This window comes from Elephantulus edwardii, unplaced genomic scaffold (assembly GCF_000299155.1).
Source record: "Elephantulus edwardii isolate Elephantulus edwardi_28Jun2011 unplaced genomic scaffold, EleEdw1.0 scaffold00017, whole genome shotgun sequence".
Classification (NCBI taxonomy): Eukaryota; Metazoa; Chordata; class Mammalia; order Macroscelidea; family Macroscelididae; genus Elephantulus; species Elephantulus edwardii.
Genome location: NW_006399767.1, coordinates 10,019,515 through 10,045,525, shown reverse-complemented (window position 1 = coordinate 10,045,525; position 26,011 = coordinate 10,019,515). Strand labels below are relative to the sequence as shown.

At 41.8% G+C, this 26,011-nt stretch overlaps 1 protein-coding gene across 2 annotated transcripts in view; it reads right to left on the bottom strand.

Moving 5' to 3' along the window:
- The window catches only part of CLIC5 (chloride intracellular channel 5), a 269,785-nt gene that overhangs the window by 156,172 nt on the left and 87,602 nt on the right, over nt 1–26,011 (bottom strand). The window contains exon 1 of one of the 2 annotated variants that reach the window (XM_006881934.1): nt 5,440–5,572. The exons of the other annotated variant lie outside the window; for it this stretch is intronic. Coding sequence (XP_006881996.1) covers nt 5,440–5,502 — 63 coding nt within the window. The 5' untranslated portion in view covers nt 5,503–5,572. Of the gene's footprint in view, nt 1–5,439; nt 5,573–26,011 lie in introns of those variants that run through there. 2 annotated transcript variants of the gene reach the window in all.

The following is a 26,011-nucleotide window of genomic DNA, read 5'->3' as shown; positions in this document are numbered from 1 at the left end:
TTAACGGGGAAAGAAGCACTCATTGGCCTAGCAGGCAGATGAATTTCTATACAGGGATTTAACCACAGATCAAAACCTAGAATTAGTTAGGGGAGCTGTAGGATGAAGCAGTTTAGCATAACATTGTTATGTATCATTGAATCATAACCAGCCCACAGCCGACCCTCCAGTGGGTTTTCAGAGGCAGTTAGTATGATCAAGGAATTTCAAATAATGAGCCCACAATAATGGAACAGCCCAAGATGACCAGGCAGCCAGTGGGCAGCATGAGAACTGACAGAAAACATCACAAGTTTCAACCTTGTTTGTATCTGGAGGTCAGATGATCACGTCATGGGGTCACCATGACTGAACTTGTGCCCCTCACTATTGTCAATGCCTTTCAGGTTATTCAGCAAATGAAATCACTAGTCACTTCCACTGGACAATCTGCAGGACTCGACTTTATTTTCCTGACACAGAATTGATGATTATTTCACTAGAGGACACACATACACTCTCTCTCCCTCTCACTGTTCTGGAGTCCTGTGGACTGGGTTTTAGTCCATCAGCATCTATTAACTAATCACCAGATGGATGCAAGTATTCTATCCAGGATAGTTTCGACCAGGTGTCCTGAAGCTTTTAGAAGATCTGGAAATTGATTAGTGAAGTGATTTCACCTGAAACCCCAGGTGGCACGAATGCTTACTGCCTTGTCAGCGAATCAAAAAGCTGGAGGTGTGAGTCACCCCAGAGGCACTTTGGAAGAAGGGTCTGGAGAACTGCTTCTAGAACATTCCAAACCCTGAGGAGCCCAGCCCTACTCCGACACATAGGACTATTGTGAGTTAAAATCAGCTTGGCTGCTACTCATTAGCCCAACCAGCTGAGGCCAGAACTGCCTGCTAGTGAACCCTCTGTTGTGACTCAGTGGTTCACCACTACAGCCCAGGGTGCAGTGGAGGAAGGGGAAACACAGTGTATCTGGCTGGGTCCCAGAGACTCCCAGTGGCTTTTGACAGGAGGAACAACCTGGAATCTGAAATTCCTGGTAAATTATTCGAGTCATTAAATATGTAGCCACATACATAGAAATCACTAGTTTCCCTTGAAGCCTGTCCCTGTGACTCAAGAGATGTTTGTTACTAACGTGTCTGCCACAGTCCCTTGCATTTGTGTAGCTTTGCGCATGTCTAGTTAGGAATGGGGGTGGGACAGGCAATATAGAAGGGAGGACTATCTTGGTCTGAAGAATCCAGCACTCTCTGTGCTTTTCCTTCCAAATTGCTTTCTGTTTTGCTTCATTTTCTTACTCCTTCCTTTTGAATAACATATACTCCCTACCATTACCAATTCCTGAACCTGCTGTCCTCCTTTCCTGATCAAAGTCCAACCTACCTATGTCCTCGGTCTTCTCTCAAAATAGCCCCACAAATTAGGGAGGAACCAGGCCTTTTGTTCCCGAAAGGCCGTCAAGCGTCCCACAGATCCAAAAAGGTTCTCTTTGCTATGGATCTCGTATCATTATTCCAGTAAATGTTTCAAATCAATTTTCAATTTACAAAGTGCTTTCCCAGGGAATCTGTGCTGAATGGCTGTCATGGTAGTATTTTTGTAACCAGGGTGGCCTATTCCATCCTCATTTACCCTGGACGATGCCAAGTAGTGTAGGGTGTAATGGATGAGGCTGCTAAATCCACCGGCCCCTCCGAGGGAGAAAGATGGGCAGTCTCTTCTTGCAAAGATATACAGCTTCAGAAACCCAGTTCAGGGTCCCGGGGTGAGCTGGAATGCACTAGGCAGCAGAGGATCTGATTTGGGTCTAAGCATTGGTAATACCTCCTTTCACTCTTAGAGTGTCTTGCTTTGGAGCACAGTTTATGTGCCCATTCTGTTTACAACCTTCATCTGGTTTTAAGAGACTGTGAATGGAGATTAAATAATTTGTTCATTCTTTAGAAGCAGAGGCAAGATCTGAACTCAGTCCCTTGTTTCCAAATCTCTGCTCCTTCCTCCCCAAACCCCACCCCATTCACAAGTATCATTGAAGAGCGGAATCAGAGCTGATCTAATCAAACCCTTCTCATATTCAATTGTAAAATGAAAAACTCAACTTTTCAAAATCTGTACTAGACTATAGCTATTCCCTGTCAGGGAGAGACATGGAATGCAGAGGGAGGAGGGAGGTAATCACTGTGACAGTTTGTGATTAACACACAAGGGTGCCTTGGAAAATTATAATTATCATCTTGAACATCATTTGAGAGCCTAGCTTGGTCAGAAAAGGTACAAGTCACTTGGGGAAAGAAATGTACTGTATAGGTATAAAATTCTAGATTTGAGTCCTGGGTCAGAATCTCATTTGTTAATTGTTGTTGTGTGCTGTTCATTGACCCACAGCAATTCTCTAGGACTCGGCAGAACTGCTCCCAGGGGGTGTCGTAGGCTATAAATGAAATTTTAAAAAAATTAAAAAATTTATTGTGTTTAAAAAGGAAACCAACAGTGCTCTTTTCCCATTGAGTGGTTCGAGGGCTTGAACTACTAACCTTTAAGTTAGCAGCTGAGGTCTTTAACCATTGTGTCACCAGGGCTCTTTTTAGTTGCTCTCTACCTTTGAGTACATATGTTTTTCAATCATAAAATGGGACTATTCATCACTCTTATTTCCCTGGTTAGTTACAAGGGAAACAAATTGCCATTCATCAAGCACTTTCACTTCATCAAGGCTTGGGACCACCATGAGCCAGGACTGCTTTCTCCATACTCACGGAACCAAACCGAGGCTGATGAACAAGGAAACTGCACATTAAATGAGATGAATGAAGTATAGGGGCATGTCCCATAAATCTTCACATGCAGACATTTGGTAGTAATAGGAAGAGGAGGGGGAGTAATGGATAATGATTATCAGTTGATGTTGGAAAAAACAGAACAAAATCCCTGGGTAACTAATGTTTAGGATGACAGACGGGCTGCTGGAAAGGTCATGCTAGGGGTCACGGTCTCCTACAGGGGGGTATGGATAATGACCAGCAATCATGACTGAGTAGGTCAAGTCAATTCTGGGGTGTTTCACTGGACCCCAATTGTCCTGCAGGCACTACAGAAAGAAAGTACCTGTGTGAAAAGGTTTTTCGCTCTATGGGAACCATTTAGGTTTGAGTAACTTCAAATGGGAGCATAGCCTGATTCTGAAAATCAAGATGTCACTGTCCCACAATGAAACATTCAAGGCCAGAGCAAGTGGCTCCATGTCACAGTATTTCCAGAGCTGTGACAATCAGAAGTTCAGAGAGGAGAGGGGAGCTAAAAGCTTAGCTTTCCCACCTATGTTTTTGTTTCTCTCATCCATCTAAGTTTTGAGCTGCAAGCTTCTCATGCATTCCCTTTTGGGGAAAGCAAATCACAACACAGGTATTTTAGAATTCTTCAGGGGCACTCACTGGCCGATGGTGCAGTGAGCTTTTTATATAAATGCAGAAAACCTCTAAAGCTGCCAACATGAAATTCCAAAGGTGCAGATAGAATTGGTCTCCATGCCGCACAGTGGGGCAAAGGGCTCCTTTGGCTCTAAAAGAGCCAATTTATGTTTCAAATATCTTCCAGGAACTTGACACCACAAAACTACCTACTCCCAGGGAATCTGAGTTAAGCCTTAGAATAGCTTTTCTTCAAGGAGAGCAAGGAGACTCATCGCTTTGTTAAAGCTCTCTAGAGAATACTCCTTAGACTGGAGGCCTTGATATGGGGGTTCAGGGCATCCTCCAGCTTCCAGTACTGTCCAACTCAGCCACACGACACAAACGTGAGGGGACAGGAGCTCTTTCCTTTTACTACTCGTGTCTGCCAGACTATCTAGAAATCCTGCCCAGAAAGATCCCAGAAATCAATGAAGGCAACAAAAGTCACAGGCCCTGGGAGAGAAACAGGGGGAGGAAAGTGTCATGAAATGACACCACGATTTCTACAGTTTTGAAAATGAAACACAAAGAACCGAAACCTATCAGAAGAAATTCCCCAGATGCTTGTGGAAAGCTGGGTCAACTGCGATGGGTCATTCCAAAGCATGAAATTAGTCACTGCTGATTTTATAATTTTTTAGGAGGCAAACAATATCCGAGAGCAAAAGGTTGCTATCAATCAAAGTCTGTCTCAAACTTGCCATCTTGACAAAAAAAAATCTGTTTAATTAGCTAGTAGATAAGGTCTCTTCACCCAAAATAACATCTCAGTTACAGAGAATTAGGGAGAGTTTAAAATCTAGCCTGGAGGCCCCAGGGAGGTCCCAGGAACTCCATCTCTCCCTGTCACCTGTATGTCTCCAGGGAATTTTAACCTTCTTACTGCTTTCGTTTCTCCCCACCCTCATTGTGAAAGGTCTGCGGACTCCCCATCCCCCAAGTACTGGTGACTCTTTCTGCTCAGTCCTGGAGGCAACTGGAGGCCTCAGGTTTCTGGGCTTCTGCGGTGTCTGCGCTCAAGACTGATCAAATGTTTCTTTCTCATTACACCAGCGGACCAGGCCACGCTGCCTCAGGCCTCCATCCTTCCTCCCACAGGCTGCACATGAAGTACGCCCTCTTGAAAGGTAGTCTGCTTCTGCGCTGGGAGTGAGGGGCTTTCATTTCATTTAGCTCAGTGCCCCTCCATCCCAGTCTTCTGAGGTGGACGCGGATGTCATTCCCATCCCCAAACCCACAGCATTTCTTGGTAATTACCCCGCATAGTCACAGTTAGGGCAAGAACGCCTGGCAAAGGCAGCTTATTTCTGCTTCTCTGGCCACAAGCAAGAAAACATCGTTTAATACCCACCCCCGCCCCTCACTGTCTTTTTGTGGGGTTTTTTTTAGGAACTCGGGGTGCTGGTGGCCTAGTGGCAAAAAGCTGCGCTGCAATCCCAAAGGCACGAAGTTCAAGTCCACCAGCTGCTCTGCAGGAGAAGGATGGGCAATCTCTTCCTGTGCTATTTACTGCCTCTGAAAACCCCCGGAGGATCAGCTAGGAGTCGGTTCTGACTCGATGGAACACAACAAAAGGCTAAAGGCAGCTTAAAAAAATACTCGTGTTTAGTGCAAAATAATTGTACTAATATTTCTTTCTCTCCTACTCCCCAGCCCATTTTTGCAGAGAGAGTGGCCAGGTCCAGGCTCCTGCCACCTCCCTACCCCGGGAATGCCCTTCAGGACGAGCCTGGGTGGCTCTCAGGCTGGGCTCTCGGTGCGCAATGGTGACAGCCGGACTGGCGGCGGGTTTGACAAACTGCCCGCCAACTCTCCAAGAAGACAGCCACCTGCCAGATTGCACCTGACTCTTCCATTCGTCCCGGAAATCCTGAGCCGAGGAGGTGGCTTCCAGAAAGGCCACCCTGGGGACCGCAAAGGGCCAGGGTGCACCCTCCCTGGGGAGGCCCGCTCACGTGAGCCTGCTGGGGGCGCAGCAGCTGCACCCACCTACCTTCACGAAGAGCTCGATCTCGGGGTCCCTGTCGTCCCCGTTGGTGGTTGCTGTGTCCGTCATACCGTCTGCGCCCGGGGCCCCCGTCCCGGACCGGGGAGGCGCCACCTCGGCGGCTCCCGGGCCAGCGCTCTGCGCTCTGGCTGCTTGCCCCGTAAGGCCTCCCTTCAAAGCGCTACCTGTCGCCTGTGTGTCTCTTAAATCCTCTCTCTCTCTCTAGTCAGGGACAGCAGTGGCTCTGAGAACAGGGTCTCAGGTGATCACATGAAAAAAGATGCCAGAGTGGGAAGGAGGCGGTGGGGTAAAGGCAGGTTCAGGGACGGCCGTGGGTCCTGGGAGCAACAAGTGCCTGGCTGCTGGGAGGTGTCACGGTGTCACCGGATCCGCACTCCTGTCACCGATCCCAACGCGCCCAAAATAGCCGGCGGCAGGGGCGGGGTCGCGGCGCGGGGCGGGGCGCCCCACCAGTGCCGGCCTCCCAGCCCCCGCCCCCGCCGCCGCCCCAAGACGCCCCAAGACGCAGCAGGACCCGAGGCACCAAGCGAGCGGCCCCGGACTGCCATTGAAGCCAAAAAGGGTTACAAGGTGTTAGGTTTCTTTAGAGAACTATTAGCTCCTCCAAGTTACTCCAGCCTTACGCATCGCATCGGGAAAGCCCCCTTCTGCATTTGAACGATGCTCTGAGTGCACAAAGGAGAGCAGCTAAGGGCAGCGGTGAAAGGACACCCCCCCCCCCAAACAGGGCAAAGTTAGCCTGAAGGGGAGCCACAGAGCCAAGGAGCCCTTAATCTTCTGAGTTTTCTCTTTGCTCCTGTTTCCTTTCTCTCCAAGAACTATGATACATAGAGAGAGACGTGCAAATATGGGATGTGTGCAGTTTAGTGACCTTTCACAACTCGAGTCCACTCGAGCAACAAGCCTCTTTCTCGGCCCCTCCACCCTCTTCCCTGATGATGTCCTTTTCCACTGGCTGGCCTCCTTGCAGTCAGAGACTGCACCAGTGGGCTCCAGGAGAGGGGAGAGCACGAGGATGGTGCAGGTGGCCAAGGTTCACCTCTGTTGTTCCTAGAGCGTCCGTCTCTGAGTTACAGTGGACTGGACGGCACCTAAGAACAACAACATGTAACTAACAGAAGGTGGGGGGGGGGGGGTATTTTAGCTAAGAAACTGTGCTGCAATCCCGTAGGCATGCGGTTCGAATCCACCTGCTGCTCTGTGGGAGAAGGATGGGCAATCTCCTTCTATGTGATTAACTGCCTCTGAAAACCCACTGGAGGGTCAGCTATGGGTCAGTTCCGACTCGACTGTGCACAATAACCACCTTTGAAACCTTGCCTTGCCCAGACTAACAATGAACCTGATTTCTAACAGTACAAATTGGGCCACCCCCCCCCCCCCCGGGACTATAAACATTCTAGCAACCAAATAGAGTTCCTGGGTTTAACAATTAAGCCCAAAAAGAAATTAAGCTCAGAAGAGATTGTTCCTGCTGTTACCCAAAATATTGGTAGTAAGAAACCCCACAGAAGGCACTCCGGAAGGCAGGCTTAGGATCTTCTTCCAACAGGTCCCAGCTTCAAAAACCCCACCAAGCAGCGCTGTTGCGCATGCGCACATAGGGTTCACAGGAGTTAGAAATTAGTGGCAACTAATCTAGCAAATATCGTCTGTTAATAACAACATTGCTCCATCAAATATCATTCGGTATACACACAGGGACTTTTCTGTTGGGCTTTGTGGCATTTAACTTTAAAAGAGTTTGAACTTTGCCCAAGTTCTGACACATGATCTGCAAGAAATTTTGGGCTCCCATTATCTGCAATAAAGATATCAGACCACACCTAACTAACAAGTTAGGTGCAGTAATGAAGTCACTCTGGGGTGAGCATTGGCCAGGTCTGAAAGATCCACTTTGTGATCACTTAGTTATATCAGCTGGCCTCAGTGAAAAGAAGCTGCAATTTCCATCATGTGTTGAGAACCTGGAGAAAAGCTCTGGACACTGAGGGTCCATGCTGAGGAGAAGGGGTGCAGCATCCTTTAGCTAGAAGGATCAACAGCATCCTGGAGAAGGAAGTGTTGGATTGGTGGCAGGAGAGTCAGAAGTGAAGGTACTATGTGGACTTCCAAACTTGGAGCTGGTGTGTCTGCCTGTTTGGCAATCTGAAGGACAGGATCCCTCTAACTTATGAAATACAATCTGTCTCTGGGTGGCTGGGTCAGAGGAAGGATTGCTAACAGTGGGGAAGCCAGTATTAGAACTGAACACAAAAGTTAAAAGATATCTAATTGACCATCACAGGTAACTACTCAGGGGTGGAATGATTGGGCCTAAACTTTGTAAATGCTCTTCTTTTTTTTTTTTTATTTAAAAGTTGGTTTTTATTTTGAAGGAACATTCTTCTAAGTGGTACAGCACTCTTCTGTAAGTATGCTGTACTGAGGTAACTTGGGGTTGCTTTCACGCTGAACCTTGTGCCACTGGGGTGTCAAATGCCATAACAGTTACCCATGGTGGGCAGTGTTTGGTGGAGCTCCCACTTTAAGAGTGGTTTGGAAGCAGGAGTGGCATCTACTTCCTAAACAACACGCCTCTGGAAACTCTATGAATTTTGATAAATGACAATAGTTATAGAGGGGCTTCAGGCCTTTTGTTCATGGGGTTGCTATGTGTCGTGCTCAACTTGATGGCAATCAACAACAATAAAAACAGCAACATATTCCCTTTAAACAGTTCTTTCCCTTAACTATTTCAATGCAGTATACATTATTTATCCCCCTTTTCTTAGTTTCTCCCAACCACCATGTCAGTCCTGTTTTACAACAGTAAATGCTCTTCTTGAGTAAGTTCCACCAGTTTTCCAAAGTGACTGTACAGATTCACATGCCCACCCATTAACTCTTTTTAAAACAGATACTAACACTTCTATGCCTGGACTCTGGTCACCTTCCCTGTTGGCTTTCCCTTCTCTTGAACTAATTCTGTTTGTGCTCTGTGCTGCTTCACTTACAAATAGAATAAATTCTTTATTTGCTTCATAGCTTTGCAGGGGAAATTAATAATTTCCTTACTAAGAACATTTAATCATGTTAACGCGAAACCTATACTTGGACCAAGAGGCAGTCGTCAGAACAGAGCAGGGCAACACTGAATGGTTCAAAATTGGGAAGGGTGTGCGCCAGGGATGTGTCCTATCTCCATACCTTTTCAACCTGTATGCAGAGCAGATTAGCCAAGAGGCTGGGCTCTATGAGGAGACGCGTGGCTTAGGATTGGTGGACGATCTATCAACAATCTGTGTTATGCAGAGAACACAACCTTGCTCCCTGAAACTGAGGAGGACCTCATGCACTTACTGCAGAGGGTCAAAGACTGTAGCCTTCAGTATGTACTGAGGCTCAATGTCAAGAAGACAAAGATTTTCACCACTGGACCAATTGGTAGCATCAGGATGGATGGCAAAGAGATTGAGATTGTTCACAGCTTCAGTTTGCTCGGCTCCACAGTCAACACTCTTGGCACCAGAAGCCAGGAAATCAAAAAACGTATTGCTATAGGAAAGTCTGCTGTTAGGGACCTCTCTAAAGTACTCAAGAGCAACGGTGTCTCTTTGGAGATGAAGGTGCGCCTGATACAGGCCATGGTCTTTGCAATCTCTTGTTATGTATCAGAGAGTTGGACAATGACTAGGGAGGACAGAAGGAGAATTAACGCCTTTGAGCTGTGGTGCTGGAGAAGAGTGTTGAATGTACCATGGACTGCCAAGAAAACAAACAGATTCACCCTAGAGAGGGTTAAACCAGGCTACTCCTTGGAGGCAAAGATTCTGGGGCTTCGTCTGACATACTCTGGACATGTTGCAAGGAGAGACAGGTCTTTGGAGAGGAACATCATGCTTGGTAGAGTAGAGGGACAGCGCAGGAGGGGAAGACCCTCTATGAGGTGGATTGATTCAGTGACTGGGGTAATCGGGATGGGTGTGTCAGAGGCAATGCGATTGGCACAGGATAGAGCAGGGTTTAGGGCTGGTACATAGGGTCGCTATGAGTCACAAACGACTCGACGGCACATAACAACAACAACAACTAAGAAAAGTAATCACTGTACTTTTGTACAAGGCAAACATGCTTTGCTGTTGTTGTTAGCTGCCATTGAATCAGGCCAGACTCATGGAAACCTTATGCAGAGTAGGACAAAACACTGCCTAGGTCTGTGCGATCTTCATGATCATTCCTATATTTGAATTCACTGTTGTGGTTAGTGTGTTAATTGATCTCACCAAGCGTTTCTTTCATTTTCATTGACTAGAGCTCAACTTAAGAACACATGATACCCTCAGCAATTGGTCTTTTCTGATGGTATGTTCCAAGGAAGCCAGTCTTGTTTATAAGGAGTATGCTGTTTGAATAGCTTCTAAGACTAGTTGGTTGGTTTTCTGGCAGTTTACATTATATCCAATATTCTGTATCAATTCATCAATCAAAAGCATCAATTATTTTGTCATCCCCCTGCCCCCCCCCCACTTGCCTAGCTTCCTATGCTAACCATGGCTAAAATGGTAAATCATGTGCTAGGTACATTTTATCACTATATGTATGTTGTTATTATGCGCCGGTTAGTAGCCTGCGACTCATAGTGACCCTGTGCATAATAGCTCTGAACCCTGCTCTCTGCTGAACCAGCCTTATTGTCTCTTACACACCTACCCTCATTACCCCAGTCACTGAGTAGATCCAGCTCATCCGGGGTCTTCCTCTCCTGCACTGTCCCCTCCACCCTTTCAAGCACGATGTCCTTCTCCAAGAACTGGTCCCTCCTTGCAACATGCCCAAAATATGTCAGACAGAGCTTCAAAATCCTTGCTTCCAAGGAAAAACTTGTTTCACCTCTCCAGGATAGACCTGTTTATTCTCTTGGCAGTTCATAATATGTTCAATATTCTACAACATCACAACTCAGAGGCATCAATTCTTCTACCATCCTTAGACATTGCTTAGCTCTCTGATGCATAACAAGTAATTATGAAGACCATGGTCTGGATCAGGCACACTTTCTCTTTATATTGACATCATTGTTTTCAGCACTCTGGAGAGGTTCCTGACAAGCAGATTTTCTCAATACAACTCATCTTTTGATTTCCTGACTGCTGGTGTCAAGAGGGTTGATAGTGGAATCAGGCAAGCTGAAAATGTTTACAATCTCAATCTCTTCTCCATTAAATTAAACTCTGTATAGAGAGCTCTCATAGTTTAGTCCATAGGAAGTGTCACTGCTAACTTAAAGGTCATTCCTCTGTGGTGGTTCGAATCCACCATTGACTTCTCCTGGAGAAAAAAAAAATCTCCTCCAGTGTGATTTACAGTCTTGAAAACTCAATGCAAGTTCAGCCAAGAGTTGATTCCTACTCATCAACAACAAGAAGGCAAGATGTACTTCGGTTTTATATACCCAAGAAGTGCTAATCAGAAATTGAGGCATAGCATTATTAAATAACTTCACCCTCATCAGTTAGTTAGGAAATGACAGAGTTGGGATTTGAACCCCAACAGTCTGAGCCCATGCAATTAACAAGTCTATGAACTGAAAACAAACAGATCCATCTTGGAGAGGATTAAACCAAGCTGCTCCTTGGAGGCAAGGATTCTGGGGCTTCGTCTGACATACTTTGGACATGTTGCCAGGAGGGACGGGTCCTTGGAGAGGGACATCATGCTTGGGAGGGTGGAGGGACAGCGCAGGAGGGGAAGACCCTCTATGAGGTGGATTGATTCGGTGACTGGGGTAATCGGGATGGGTGTGTCAGAGGCGGTGCGGTTGGCGCAGGATAGAGCAGGGTTTAGAACTGTTGTGCATAGGGTCGCTATGAGTCGGAAACGACTCGATGGCACATAACAACAACATGAACTGAAATTCAGTCCACACAAGGGAAGCAAAGATACAACCTCGTTTTTAACAGAAATTAAAATCCAATTTCAGTGTAATTGACACATGGATGAGAAACTAAGGCTGCCACATGAATTGAGCAGATGGAGAGAGACTACAAAAATTAGCAGGTAAGAAGAACGTTCACCACAGGGAGAAGCTTCTGAGGGCAGGGAAAGGCTTTGTGGGGCAGAAGGCACTTGGGCAGAATCTTCCTGAATGATAGGGTAGATAAGAAAACTAAGGATTCGTGGCTATCCTTGATATGGGTTTGTTTCCACACAGACTTCAAGAGCAGATGTTCCCTTTCTGCTGAAGAAAGCATCTATAAAAGCCTGCATTACAACCTTCCTGGAGCACAGCAGTTGAGTCAAGGTGAAGTTTAACGGCGTTCCTCTTCCTTGGTTTCCAGCTTACCTCACTAAGGCCCTTAGAGCAACAGTCACCTTCACAGCTGTCCATTTTGAAACAGTGACTACATACCTGGGGAAGAACCAAGCAAGGTTGCAGAAGGGACTGCTCCCATCACTGCCTGCCACACGACTCCTCACTTCCCTGCTCTGGGTCTGGAATAGCCAGTGGGGAGTGCAAATGATGTTTGCAAATAGAATGTAGCAGAGGTAGGTAAGTGAATTTATTATGTACATAAATTCTCTTTTGATTTTTTTTTTCTCTTATGTGAATTAAGGATATTTTACAAATGGGATCTTTTTAATTTTCTTGTGACTGTGATCTAAAGGATGCATGATAACAACAGCAACAAAACCCAAATGCCCAGACTTCAAGCCGGTTCTGAGGCCTAGCAACTCTCCATAGGGTTGAGATATCTTAATGGGAGGAGAAGGCTCCTTTTTTCCCTGGAAAAATTCATGGTGTGACTCAATATTTTTTAGCCCCAAATCTTAAAAGATGAGCTTTCTTTTTAATCTATTTTCAAATTTTATTTTGTTGTGAGTTAGGTAAAGGCTTCCAGAGCAAATCAGTTTTCCATTTAACAAGTGGTACCCAGGCTATTTGCTTTTCTCATGCTATTGATTACAATTACCACTGTCTCTCATCACTGGTTCCACTCCCCTCTGTTTTCTATTTCCATTCTTCCCTTCCTCATCTTCTTGGATTCTGAACTTTGTCCTTAGGCAAATGTTGTCCTTTTGATCTCCACTGTTTTGTTGTTCTTAGGAGTGTCAATCTCCCTATTGCTTCTGCTCACCTTATAAACTAGTCTTCACTTAGGTGGAAAATTGAGCCAGAGGGCTTCAGTTCCAGGCATGAAGGGATGCTTAGAGGCACAGTCTCAGGCATTCCATCAGTCTCTATCTGGTTAGTAAGCCTGATCTTTTAATGATTTTGATTTTTCTATATTTTTCTCTCACTCTGTCCAGGACCTTCTCCTGTGCACCCTTTCAGAGCAGCCCTCAGTAATAGCCAGGCCCTATCTATTTCTTCTGTTCTCAGGGCCATGGACGGTGATGTGTACTCTGAACAGGACACGTTAATAGTTGCACCTTGGATAACTATGCACAAGCTTTTAAGGCCAAAACTATTGCTCACCAAAGTAGGAAGTAGAATATTCTCTGTGTAGATTATTTTGTGCCAGTTGAACTTGATGTTCCCTAAAACAATGATTCAGATCCAGCAAATCATACCCTTACGAGTTTATTTATGAATAAGAAGTTTTCGTATCTGTATTCCATGTATGCCTTGTTGTTGTTGTTGTGTGCCATCGCGTTGGAACCGACCCATTGCTGACCCTCCAGCAGGTTTTCAGAGGCAGTTAATCCTATAGGAGGAGATTGTCCATCCTTCTTCAGTAGAGCAGCTGGTGGATTCAAACCATGTGCCTTGGGGATTGCAACACACTTTCTTGCCACTAGGCCACCAGTGCTCCTATGTACGTTCTAATATGAACTATTCATAGATATATTTGTAGAATATTTGAATTATAACTCAATGTCATTGAGTCAGAACTTACTCCTAGCTAGCCCTCCACAGCTATTTGGAGCCTATAGAAACACCACAGGAAGAGATTGCTCTTTTAGCTCTTCCCCCACCCAGCCCCGCCCCTTGGAGCAACTGGTGGATTTGAACTGAGAGAGCTGCTGTCTTTGATTAGCAGCACACTCCCTACCACAGGGCCCTGGGAGCTCCCTATATATAGACACACATATAGAAATATCCTCTACTAAACTTATTAGATACACAGAGAGACACACTGAAAGAAATCCAAAACTAAAATCTAAAGAAACTCATTGCCTATTTTTCTCTCTCAGAGCCCTTCATGGATTCAAACCACAGGAGAGATGTTACATTTTAGTTAGAAGCACAACTCCCTAGGGACTGTGCCCTTCCCTCCCTCTGTCTCTCTCTACACACACACACACACACACACACACACACACACACACACACACTTAGACTGATTTTTAGCCCTAATATTAGGGGGAAAGCAAGGATGCTGTTATCACTTCTAGTCAATATTCTACCACAAGTTCTAACCATGAATAAGAAAAAAAAAAGAAATAAAATATGTCTATATTGGAAAGAAAGGTAGAGTTCTGCCTATTATTAGATGGCATAATTATCTAAAAGTAGAAAAGGGCAAGAAATCTACAAATATGCTTCTAGAATTAATAAGTACATCTAGAAAATTCTCAGGTTGGTTATTGAACATAAAAAATTATCTTTCTTTGTAATAGTAATAAATAATTAGAAATTGGAATTTTAAAAAAATGCTCCCTAATAAGGGAAATGGGTATAAATCCAACAAAAAAACTAGAGAATCTATACATGAAAATGACAAAACACTGATTAAATAAGCCAAAGACCTAAGGAAAGGGAAAAGCTTACTGTAATCATGGACTCAAAGACACAATACAGTTAAGATGTCAATTCTTATCAAACTGATCCATAGGTTTAAAGCAACCTCAGTTATAATTTCAACAGAACCTTTTTATTCTAATTTTTTTAATTTTATTTTTATTTTGTAATTCTAATTCTTTTTATTATCATTTTATTCTAAAATTTATATAAAAAAACAAAGGATCCTGAATACTCAAAATAATTTTTATAAAGAAGAACAAAGTTGGAAGAAGGCTTATTTTTCCATAGACTCACAGGCAAGCAATTGAATTTTTTTTTAAGGTGCAAAGGGAATTCCACAAATAAAGAGTAGTTTTTCAACTGAGCAATATGTCAATAAATTTTTAAAAAATAATAATTTCAATCTATATTTCCCATGATATACACAAATTATCTTAAAATGTAGCATGGAGTTAAATGTAAAACCCAAAACAATAAAAAACTACTTTAAGAAAGTATATATAGAAGAAAATCTTTGCAGCTTTGAGTTAGGCAAGGTTTTCTTAAATAGGAGATATAAAGCATGATTCATTAAAGGAAAATTCATACATTGCACTGTGTCCTTGTATAACCATGTGTAAGGAATTCTTACATTTTAACAATAATAAAAGAAACAACCTCCCCCAACCAAAGTAAGGATGAACAGAATTATCTAAACACACATGTCATCAAAAAAGCTACATTGATGGTGAATAAGCACATGAAAAGTTCAAAAATAGAGAAAAGCAAATGAAAAGAGAATTAGCACTACATACCTATCAGAACGGATTTTTAAACAGATGATTCTGCCTGCAGACAAAAGCACAGAACAACTGCAACTCTCACACAGTGCTGGTGAGAATGCAACATTGTATAATTGTTCTGGAAACTAGTTAGACAAATCCAAAGAAGGCCAAAGAACCATCTACCCAATGTCACCCAGGCCTTGCATTCTTACATGTTTATTCTAGACACAAAGAAGTTCACATTGAAACTTACAAGGAAAATTTTTTGGTAGTAATATTATTCATAATTATTTTGAATTGGAAACAACAATGTTCTGCAATGATTAAATGGCATATCGCTTGGGAGTGGGGAAGAAGTAGAAAGGGGGGGGAAATCCTATTAATAGATGCAAAATGTAGATGAAGTTCAAACGTATTATACTAAGTGAAAGAAGCCAATCTCAAAAGATTACATACTGTCAGGTTCTACTAATAAAATATTCTTGGAAAGGCAATATTATAAGGATGCAGGTCAGAGGTCATCAGAGGTTAAGCTTAAGAAAATATTTGGGGGAGGGGGGAAGAAACAACCCAAAAGAATTTCTGAAGTGAAGAAACAGTTTTGTTTATGGTGGTGGTTACATTTGTTTATGTATCAAAAATCTATAGAACTATATAAGTAATTTTTCTAAAATACACTGTTTAAAAATTGTCAAAAGGCTTAAATAAGTCAAAGCTACTGCCTTATTCCTTGAAGGGACAAGTTCTTCCTTTTCCACAAGAAAAGATACCCTTTAGGATAGGAATCAAGTTTATATGGTCCACACAGTGTAATGGATCCTGGTTATAAACTTATTTGCAGGCAATAATATTCCCATTATAGTGTGCAGGTTCAATAAATCTTCATTGAAACAATAAGGTAATAAATAGTACCTCTCTTACAGCCTCCTCCACTAGGGATTCTTCAGTTCTAATTCTTAAAGAAGTAGATATCAATGATGTATATATTCCAATGTGGAGACTTAAGATCCTAATTATGAGTTCAAATATAAGAAAGGGTGTATGATAGCAGTAATAGTTAACTGTTTGGTCAGAGCCTTTGATATACCTGATATCTGGAGCTCTGAATACCTTCTTAGCTCCCTTCTCTTCCAGAACAATTTACTGAGCTAATACTGTTAGTCCCATTTCACAGAGAAGGAAACTTAAAAAGTTTTAAAGTTCAAGTAACTAATTCAAGGTCACAGGGATAATTACAGATGACAGAGTCGTACTTCGTCTTGGAGTTCTCTGTTGTTAAAGCTGTACTTCTAATCATCATGCTAAATTTTGTCTCTGCGTATGAAGCAGGATGTTGGGGTTTAGTAATTTTTTATTCACGATTGAATCTATGAATAATTTATGTTTATAAGAAATTACTAGATTAAGAGATGTTGGAACCCTCTTTAAATCAGCTCAAACAAAGAGACACCCAAAGTTGAACTGGAAAAAAGAAACATAGAGATTAATAAGTGGCACAAAAACAAGAGAAAAATATACTAGCCCTAGGACATGAAAAGCATGGGAGCCAGAGGCAGGAGAAAGTGATCTGAGGTCAAGCTCTATTGCATCACCTTCCAGTTTTGGCAGAAGTTACTGGGAGGGTGATTATATTCATGTAATGATCAACCTCCTGCTTTTAACATGATGAGATCATATAAAAATACAACCTTTGGAGCTCTGGTGGCCTAGGGGCAAGAAGCTGCACTGTAATCCCAGAGTTGCGTGGTTCGAATCCACCAGATGCTTTGCTGGAGAAGGAAGGACAATTTCCTTTTGTACCAGTCAGATCTGATTTGACAGTACATGCACACATAAAATAATAGAGTAAAATATTTTTTTTTAAAAAATACAACCTTAAAAAAAAGACAACCTTTATGTAAAGACACTGAGTTATTGTTGTTGTTATAAGATGTCCAGTCAGAATCAATGCAAAACTGGCTCTCCAGCAGGTTTTCAGAGGTAGTAAATTGCATGAAAGGAGACTAACCATCTTTCTTCTTTGGAACAGTCAGTGGATTTGAACTGCAGGTTTTGAGTTAGCAGCCCAACTCCTTATCCTCTAGGTCACCAGAGTTCCCTACGTTAAACACAAATACATATACATAAAGATATAGCTCTGGTGGCAAGAAGCTATGCTGCAACCTCAAAGGCAAATGATTTGAATCCACCAGATGCTCCGTGGGAGAAGGATTGGCAATCTCCTTCCATAAGATTTACTGCCCATAAAAATCCACTGGAGATTCAGTTATAGGTCAGTTACAACTTGACTGCAAACAACAAACAAAACAATAGATATAAACAGACTATGTGCTTATGTACATAAACACACATGTATACACTTATTAAGATCTAAGATATATGTAACAAAATTTCTAAATAATTGTTACTTTGAGCGATAAATCTGATTTTATTTTTACTAACGGTCCCATTTTGCTAACTGACCAGCATGGACTTCAGTAACAATAAAAATAGGATATTGTTAAAATGGGTAAGGGTTGGAGGCAGGAAGCCAGATGAGGAACATTGGAGGGAGGAAGCCAGCATCCCAGCAGCTGGATACACAAAATGTTTTGAAGAAAGTAAAGAAATACTCTTAGAAAAATAGATCAAAGTTCTGAAAAGACAGATGAAGTGTGGTCATGATCATTGTCCACCCAAATCCATTTATCCTTCTGTCCTGTTTATCCTGTTTGCTCCTCTCTTTTCCCTTCTCCACTTTACATGTGAATCTAAGTAGGGCTTCATGGGGGTGAGGGGAGAGGTGCTTAGTTTAAGTTAAGCAGTTAGTTTAGCCACTCAGAGCCTAAATGCCCCTGGTCAGAGTGATTGATTAAAAATAGACACAGGATGAATTTAAGAGTCAATGAAACGAAATTATGGATCTTCCACCAAAATATATCCAAAAGGCATATTTCTTTTCCTTCTGCTAGATTTATAGTGACCCTCAGATATGACCCTAGAACTGCTAATGCCATGTCAATACCATTGAAAGCCAAACAGAGAGATAAGTCAACAGAGAAAACTAAGGTGCAGAGACCCAGGGAAGAGTCCCAAGTTTTAATATTCTTTGATTTCCTGAATCTCTGCGTGCCTGACACTTGATACCTTCAGAAATTCTATCATTATGGTCTGTAAAAATCTATTTTTACAATGGACCATTTCCAAGTGGATGTTCTGATGCTTATAATTTGAGATTTATACTTGTAGCTGTTCCATATAATAGAGTAAAAGAGAGGGTCCATTGTTATCGTCATTCTCAGGAGCTGCTGCGTTGAGTTCAACCCACAGTAACCCTATGAACAGCAGGTCTGAAACCCATCCTGTCCTGTGACATCCTCACACTTACTGACACACAAAAACCCATTGCACCTAGTGCCAAGAAGCTACATTGCAATCCTAGAGGTAACGCAGTTTGAATCCACCAGATGCTTTGCTGGAGAAGGAGGGACAATCTCCTCCTGTACCAGTCAGATACACATACAACAAATAATAAAATAAAATTTAAAAAAAGACCCATTGCAGCAGTCAGTCATCATGTCAATCCACCTGGTTGAGGGTCTTCCTCTCCTTCATCAACTGTCTGCCTTTCCAAGTGTCATATCTGTCTCCAAGGAATAGCTTCTCCTATCAACATGCCTGAAATATGGGAGGTGAAGCTTTATCATTTTTACCTACAATGAGGACTCTGGCTGCAGTATTTCCAGGACATATTTGTTTGTTCTTTTGGAAGTCCACAGGATGTTCAGTGCTCTTCTTCAACACCACAGATCAAAGTCACCAATTCTTCTGTCATCTTATTTATTATCCAGCACTCAGATGCATAGCAAGTGCTCGGAAAGATCATTGAATGAATCAGACACACCTTAGTCCTCAAACTGATGTCACTGAGGGAAATTGGAATAATTTGGTCTGAAAAACAATATATTCTAATTTTGTAAATAAACTAGTATAATAAAGAATTTGGAGAGGTACCTGACTGCAGACTTTCCCAGTGCATTATGTCTTCTGATTTCCTGACTGCTGATATCAAGGGTGTTGATTGTAAATCCAAGTAAGATGAAATTGTTGACAGTTTCAATCTTTTCTCCATCTATTAAGATGTTGCCTACAGGTCCAGTGATGTTTTTGAGCTGTGGTGTTGGAGAAAATCACTGATCATCCTATGGATGGCCAAGAGATATGTCTTGGAGAGGGTGCAGCCAAAGTGTTCTTTGGAGGCAAGAATGACGAGGCTTTGCCTCATATACTTTGGGTATGTTGCTTGGAGGGGCTATTCCTTGGAGAGGGACATGATGCTGGTAAGGGTGGATTGACACGGTGACTGTTGCAATGGGCACTTGTATGTAAGCAGGTGTGAGGATGACACAAGATAGAATAGGGTTCAGATCTTTTTCATAGGATCACTATGAGCAATACTCAACTTGACAGCACCTAACAACAACAATAGGTCCAGCGGTAAGAATTTTTGTTTTCTTGACATTGAGATGCAATCCATATTGAAGGCTATATTCTTTGATCTCCTTCAGTCCTCCTCACTTTCAGCAAGCCAAGTTGTGTCATCTGCATAATGCAGGTTATTGATGCATCTTCCTATGATCTTGATTCCATATTCTTCTTCAAAGAGACCAGTCTCTCAAATAATTCCCTCAGAATCCAGACTGAATAGATATGGAGAGAGAATATAACCCTGACATACTCCCATCTTAATTGAAACCATGTAGTGTTCCCTTGCTCTGTTTGCACAATGGTTTCTTGGTCTAGGTATATATGTCATATGAACACAATTAAGTACTTCAGGATTACCACTCTCTCAATGTTAGCTATAACTTGTTATGGTCCACACAGCCAAATGCCTCTGCCTAGTCAATACAACACAAATAGACATTCTTCTGACATTCTTTACTTTCATCCAGGATCCATCTGACATTAGCAATGATATCCTGGTGCCTCAGCCTCTTCTGAATCCTGCTTGAATTTCTGTCAGTTCCCTATCTATATAGTGTGCCAGCCATGATCTTCAGCATTTTGTTTGTATGCAATATTGATGATATTGTTTGATGGTTTCCACATTCTGCTGTATCATCTTTTTTGGGAATGGGAACAAATATGGACATTTTCCAATCCATAGTCTTCCAAATTTCCTGACACAGACAGGGCTTCACCTGTTAATTGAAACAAGTCAATTGGTATGCCTGATTTTTTGTCCCATGGTCCATATGATAGAGTAAGAGGATCTCAACACTATTATAGATTGCACATGAGTTAACTGTACAGTGATGTGTTTTAGAAAGAAAAACATCTTTTGGAGTATAAAGCATATAATCCACAGAAACACTGTACGATCTTTGCAGAAACAAAGAACTGAAAGACAAAATGAAAAAGAAATCTGTTCATAAATTGACCGAATGGAAGGCAAAGCCTTACGTGTATCTTATATCCGTCATAAAGAGTAATGGGATAAAATAATAAAACTCATAAAACAATTACTTCATAAATGCATTTATTTCTTTAATGGACAGCATGTGTTCATGTTATAGTGAGAAGAGTATTAGCTGTAGCTCAAAAAATCCCAAATCAAGGAGTCAGATCCTGACACTTTCTAGAGTTATAGTCTGGTCATGAGCCTCTGTTTCTTCCTCTATAGGATGAGGATAGCAGTAACTTGTCTAAAGTCACTAATATCATGACTTAAGTAATGTTATTTACATATGTACATAATATATGCAACCACAGCAATTGACCCCAAAGCAAAACCCACAAATTTTTTCCAATTGTTTTCCAGAGAAAATGTTGAAAGTGTTTAAATACTTGTTTGTAGTCAATAACTATTTTCTGAACACCTGTTCTGTGCCAGTCACTCAGCTTGATGCTGGGTATATGCACACATGAATAAATATAGTCCCTTTCTACAAAGAACTCATTTATTTTGGGAATGTTACTAGTAGAGGCTATTCCTTGGAGAGGGACATCATGCTTGAAAAGGTGGAGGGACAGTGAAGGAGAAGAAGACCCTCAACCAGATGGGTTGACACAGTGACTGCAACAATGGGTTTTGTTTGTGCAGATGGCACAGGGAAGGAGAGGGTTCAGATCGGACCCTTATTCATAGGGCCACTATGAGTTTTACTTGACTCAATGGCACCTAACAATAACAGAAGAAGTTCGAAGTGCCCAAACCTCTTGTGGGGTGCTTGTCTTCCCAAACCATTTGTAGCTGCCGAGATACAACATGCTTTTGGGAACATATAATTGACATAAAGCTCAGAGTGTTGATAAAAAGAATGCATTGCTAAAGTCTTCATAAAAGGAGAAAACCTGGCATACAAATTAGGCCCTGTGAGAAGCAGCTCTCTTACCCTGTCATCATAGTCCTGTCCATGGGATAGTACTGTCATGGTCTGGGTATGTAAATAAGAAAATTAAGCACACAGCAAATGAACTAGTCAGCAAGCATAACTACCTGGGAAGCTCTCAAAGCTGGGATTTGAATTCAGGTTTGCTGAATCTTGAGGGTTTGCTTATCATGGTCTGGTAATGAGTGTGAGTTAGTAATCATCTATTAGAAACAATACATTTACTACAAGCAACATCTGATAAATAGATAAAAGATTGAAGTTGCCAAGGATTTCATTTTTACTTGAATCTATAATCAATGCCCAGAGAAGGGGCAGTCAAGAAATCAAAGGGCATATTACCCTGGATAAATCTGCCACAAAAGGCTTTTTTAAAGTGTTGCCAAAGCAAATATGTCACTTTTAGCACTAAAGTATATCAGACTTGAGTAATATTTTCAATTACCTCATATGCATATTAGAACTGAACAATGAATTCAGAAGACAGCAGAGTTGATGCCCTTGAACTACGGAGACAGCAAAGAATATTAAACCCATCAGAGGCTGCCAGAAGGGAGGATCCTAAGACTTCTTCAATATTTTAGACATCTTGTGAGGATGAACCATTCCTTGGAGAACATCATCCTTAATAGAGGATCAATGAAAAAGGGAAAGAGCCTCAATGAATTGGAATGACGACATAGTAGCTCGAAAAGCAGATTTCAAGCATAACCACAAGAATTGTTAAAGATCTTGCAGCACTGAGCTGTGTTACACTGTGTTACATGTAGTGTTTTTATAGCCAGAACCAATTCACAGCACTTAGTAACATATGTTTAAATGAATAGATCAAGTAAAAGCCTAGTTTGCAAGTAAAGGTTTAAACAGTTACTGCATTATTTAACCAAGTGTGAAATACGGAATATACTCACAGTAACTACTCTCCCAGTGCTGGACAACTTTTCTTGTTTCCCCTCTTTCCTGACAATGAACTCTAGTGGTCTGGTGGGTAAGAAGTTGAACTTTCAACATAAAAGCAGGCAGTTTGAATCCACCTATTGCTCTGAGGGAGAAAGACGAGCCATCTCCTTCTGTGTGATTCCAAACCTATGAGAACTCACTGGATGATCAGCTTTGTGTTGGTTCTGATTCCACAGCAGAACAAATTTCCCTATCACAGGATGACTGTTTTATTCTCTTTCTCTTTTTTTCAGCTTCGTAAGAAACTATTCTCAAAAAAAAAAAAAGAAAGAAAGAAAGAAATTATTCTCTGAAAGGTATTGTATGATATTGCAAAAAATTACAAATTAATTCTTGGAGGAGGTTAGAGATGATCTAATTGGAATTGCTATTATTCTTTTAAAAATAATCTATTTCAATTCTCAGAGTAATAGTAATATTGTAAATTTGTGCCTCCTAGAATCTTAGGAATAACTTTCAACTTCTGCCTTTTTTTTTTAATTTCCATATGTCTCCTTGCATGGATATCTCACTCCACTTTATAAATCTCAGAGATGCAAATTTTTAAAATGTCTATGCATTATATGAAACCTATACTTGGACCAAGAGGCAGTCATCAGAACAGAACACTGCATGGTTCAAAATTAGGAAGGGTGTATGTCAGGGATGTGTCCTATCTCCATACTTTTTCAACCGATATGCAGAACAGATTATCTAGGAGGCTGGGCTCTATGAGGAGAAGCGTGACGTCAGGATTGGTGGAAGATCCAACAATCTCTGTTATGCAGATGACACAACCCTGCTTGCTGAAACTGAGGAGGACCTGAAGAGCTTGCTGCAGAGAGTCAAGGACTGCAGCCTTCAATATGGATTGAGGCTCAATATCAAGAAGACAAAGATTCTCACCACTGGACCAATTGGCAGCATCAGGATGGATGGTGAAGAGATTGAGATTGTTCACAGCTTTAGTTTGCTTGGCTCCAGAGTCAACAATCTTGGCCCCAGTAGCCAGGAAACGAAAAGACGTATTGCGATGGGACAGTCTGCTGTTAGGGACCTCTCAAAAGTACTGAAGAGCAATGGTGTCACTCTGGAGACTAAGGTGTGTCTGCCATGGGCCCTAGTCTTTGCAATCACTTGTTATGCATCAGAGAGTTGGACAATGACTAGGGAGGATAGAAGGAGAATTGATGCCTTTGAGCTGTGGTGCTGGAGGAGAGTATTGAATGTACCATGGACTGCTAAGAAAACAAACAGGTTCATCCTTGAGAGGGTTAAACTGGGCTGCTCCATGGAGGCAAGGATTCTGAAGCTTTATCTGACATACTTTGGACATGTTGCAAAGAGGGACCAGTCCTTGTTTGTCAGGGACCCTCTATGAAGTGGATTGATTCAGTGACTGGGATAACTGGAGTGGGTGTGTCGGAGACAGTGCGATTAGCACAGGACAGAGGAGGATTTAGGGGTGTTGTACATGGTTGGTATGAGTCTCAAGCAACTCGTTGGCACATAACAACAACAACAACATGTATTATTACATGACCATTGCTGGGTAGACTACAGAGGAAATTTATTTCTGCAACACTGTAATAATAAACAGTTGGATAAAATATAAATTTTTTAAAAATAGAATAATGGTTACTTACCTGAATATAGATTTAAGAAAACTGTTTATAATTATAGTATTGAAGAAATATCTTTTTTATGATCTGCTGAGAAGATTAAGCCTAACTCGACAAACCATGGTAAACAGAAAAGCAGATATATCACCTCAAATTTCTTCACTTCTCTTCATTTGGGGAAAGGGCAAGAAGCACTAAAATATCTCATCTTTGTTATATTCAACAAATATTCTCTGAGTATCTGTTCTATGCTGATGCTAGGATAAATTTATGAATAAGATACAGTCTCATTCAACAAGGAGCTCACAGAATCTAAAACATTCATGAAGTCCGCCCATTCTCAATCCATGTGTAGCTCAGCAGATACAATGTGCATTTAGAAAAATTTAATTGAAACCTAGCAGGTATTACTGAGAAAAGATTCACAATGCTTACGTGTTTCTAACTAGAATGCATCACTTAAATCTATCTATATTTCGGCCTCACAAATGAGCCCACTTCTATGGAGATGACAATCTCAATAATCAATGTGTCTTTTTTTATATTCATTTATCTACTGACGGACTATGTATCATAGACCAAACATTCTCAGAAACATTGTGTATCCTGGGCAGTAAAACAGTCATAGATAGCCTTGGCCTTTTGGTTCTTGCAATCTATTGTGAGAGACAAGCATTAAAATCAATACATCTACGTAAAATTATGAGTTGTAATAATGCACATGGTTCAAATTCACCAGCTACTCTGTGGGAGAAGGATGGGCAATCTCCTCCTGTGCCATTATCTGCCTCTGAAAACCAGATGGAGAGTCAGCTATAGGTCAGTTCTGACTTGCTGGTAAATAATGATAATAATACAATTAAAATAATTTGGGGTACAATAATAATCGCAGTGGAATGAGAGAGCTTTCTTTGGAGGAATTTCAATGGGGAAGATACCTCTGAGCAATGTTCTCTTACTAGTCATGTCTTCTAATTAAATGCATTTTGGAAAGGCTTGCAATGCACCCCTGCACTGAAGATAGACATTAGTTTCAGAATCCTTTGTAATATACATTTTTTTATGCTAAAGTCCTTCACATGTCACCCACACTAGGCAGGGACAATTGGAGGCTGATACTCTAAGTGACTTCATTTTAAAAAATATATATACTGTATTAAAATACATTCTCTTACAGTGAAATTCTTTTCTAAGTCTTGATCTTTTGGCATTTGTAAGCCCGACCACTGTCATTTATTCCTCTGCCTCATAAAAGAATTCCCAAGAGGAATAAGGCTGAATGTGTGCGCAGTCATTTATCTTCCATTAGCCTAGCACGGTGCAATTGCATCAGTAGTCGCCACATTTAAAGCCTTTCATGAAGTTTCCCAATGCTAATGCCCAAAGGGTCAAAATGCTGACTTACACTCTGTTACTCACAGGCACTAGGCTGCTCATGGGAAGTCATCAAATTAAAGGGCAGAGACATGCACAACAGCCCCACCAAAGTGGTCTGGCTGAGTTCAGTGGTCAACTCCAAGTTCTCCTCCTCTGCCTTCCAGCTGGTTACAAGGAAGGTGCATGCCAGGTTCTGTGAATGAGGCTGACACACCATACCCTACCATGTCCAGCATTAAAGGGACACCTACGACTGTCTGAAACTCTCAGCACTGAGTGATCATTTACTTTGCAGAGAATGAAGAATCAGGAACTTTGATACGAAAACCAAAGAGATCTAACCCTCCATACGCAAATGTTACAAATAAAGTGAAAATACCTATACAATAAAGAGAGAAGGAACTTGCTGATACTACACACATACACAGCTGTGTCTCTCATGCATCTGATGTTAAGATGGTTTATAGTCTTCTCTACTCCAGTAAGCTCCCTGAGTCCTATAATATACACAGAGGTCTAACAAGGAGCGTGCGGGCATAGTGGTTGCAAAATGAAAGGTCAGAGGTTTGAACCCTCTCAATGGAGAAAGATCTTATAATCTCTACAGTCCTATAGAGCTGGACAATGACTAAGGATGAGAGAAGAATTGATGCCTTTGAGTTGTGGTGCTGGAGAAGAGTGCTGAAGATATCATTGACTGCTAGGAAAACAAATAAGTCTGTCCTCAAGAAGGTGAAACCAGGCTGCTCCCTG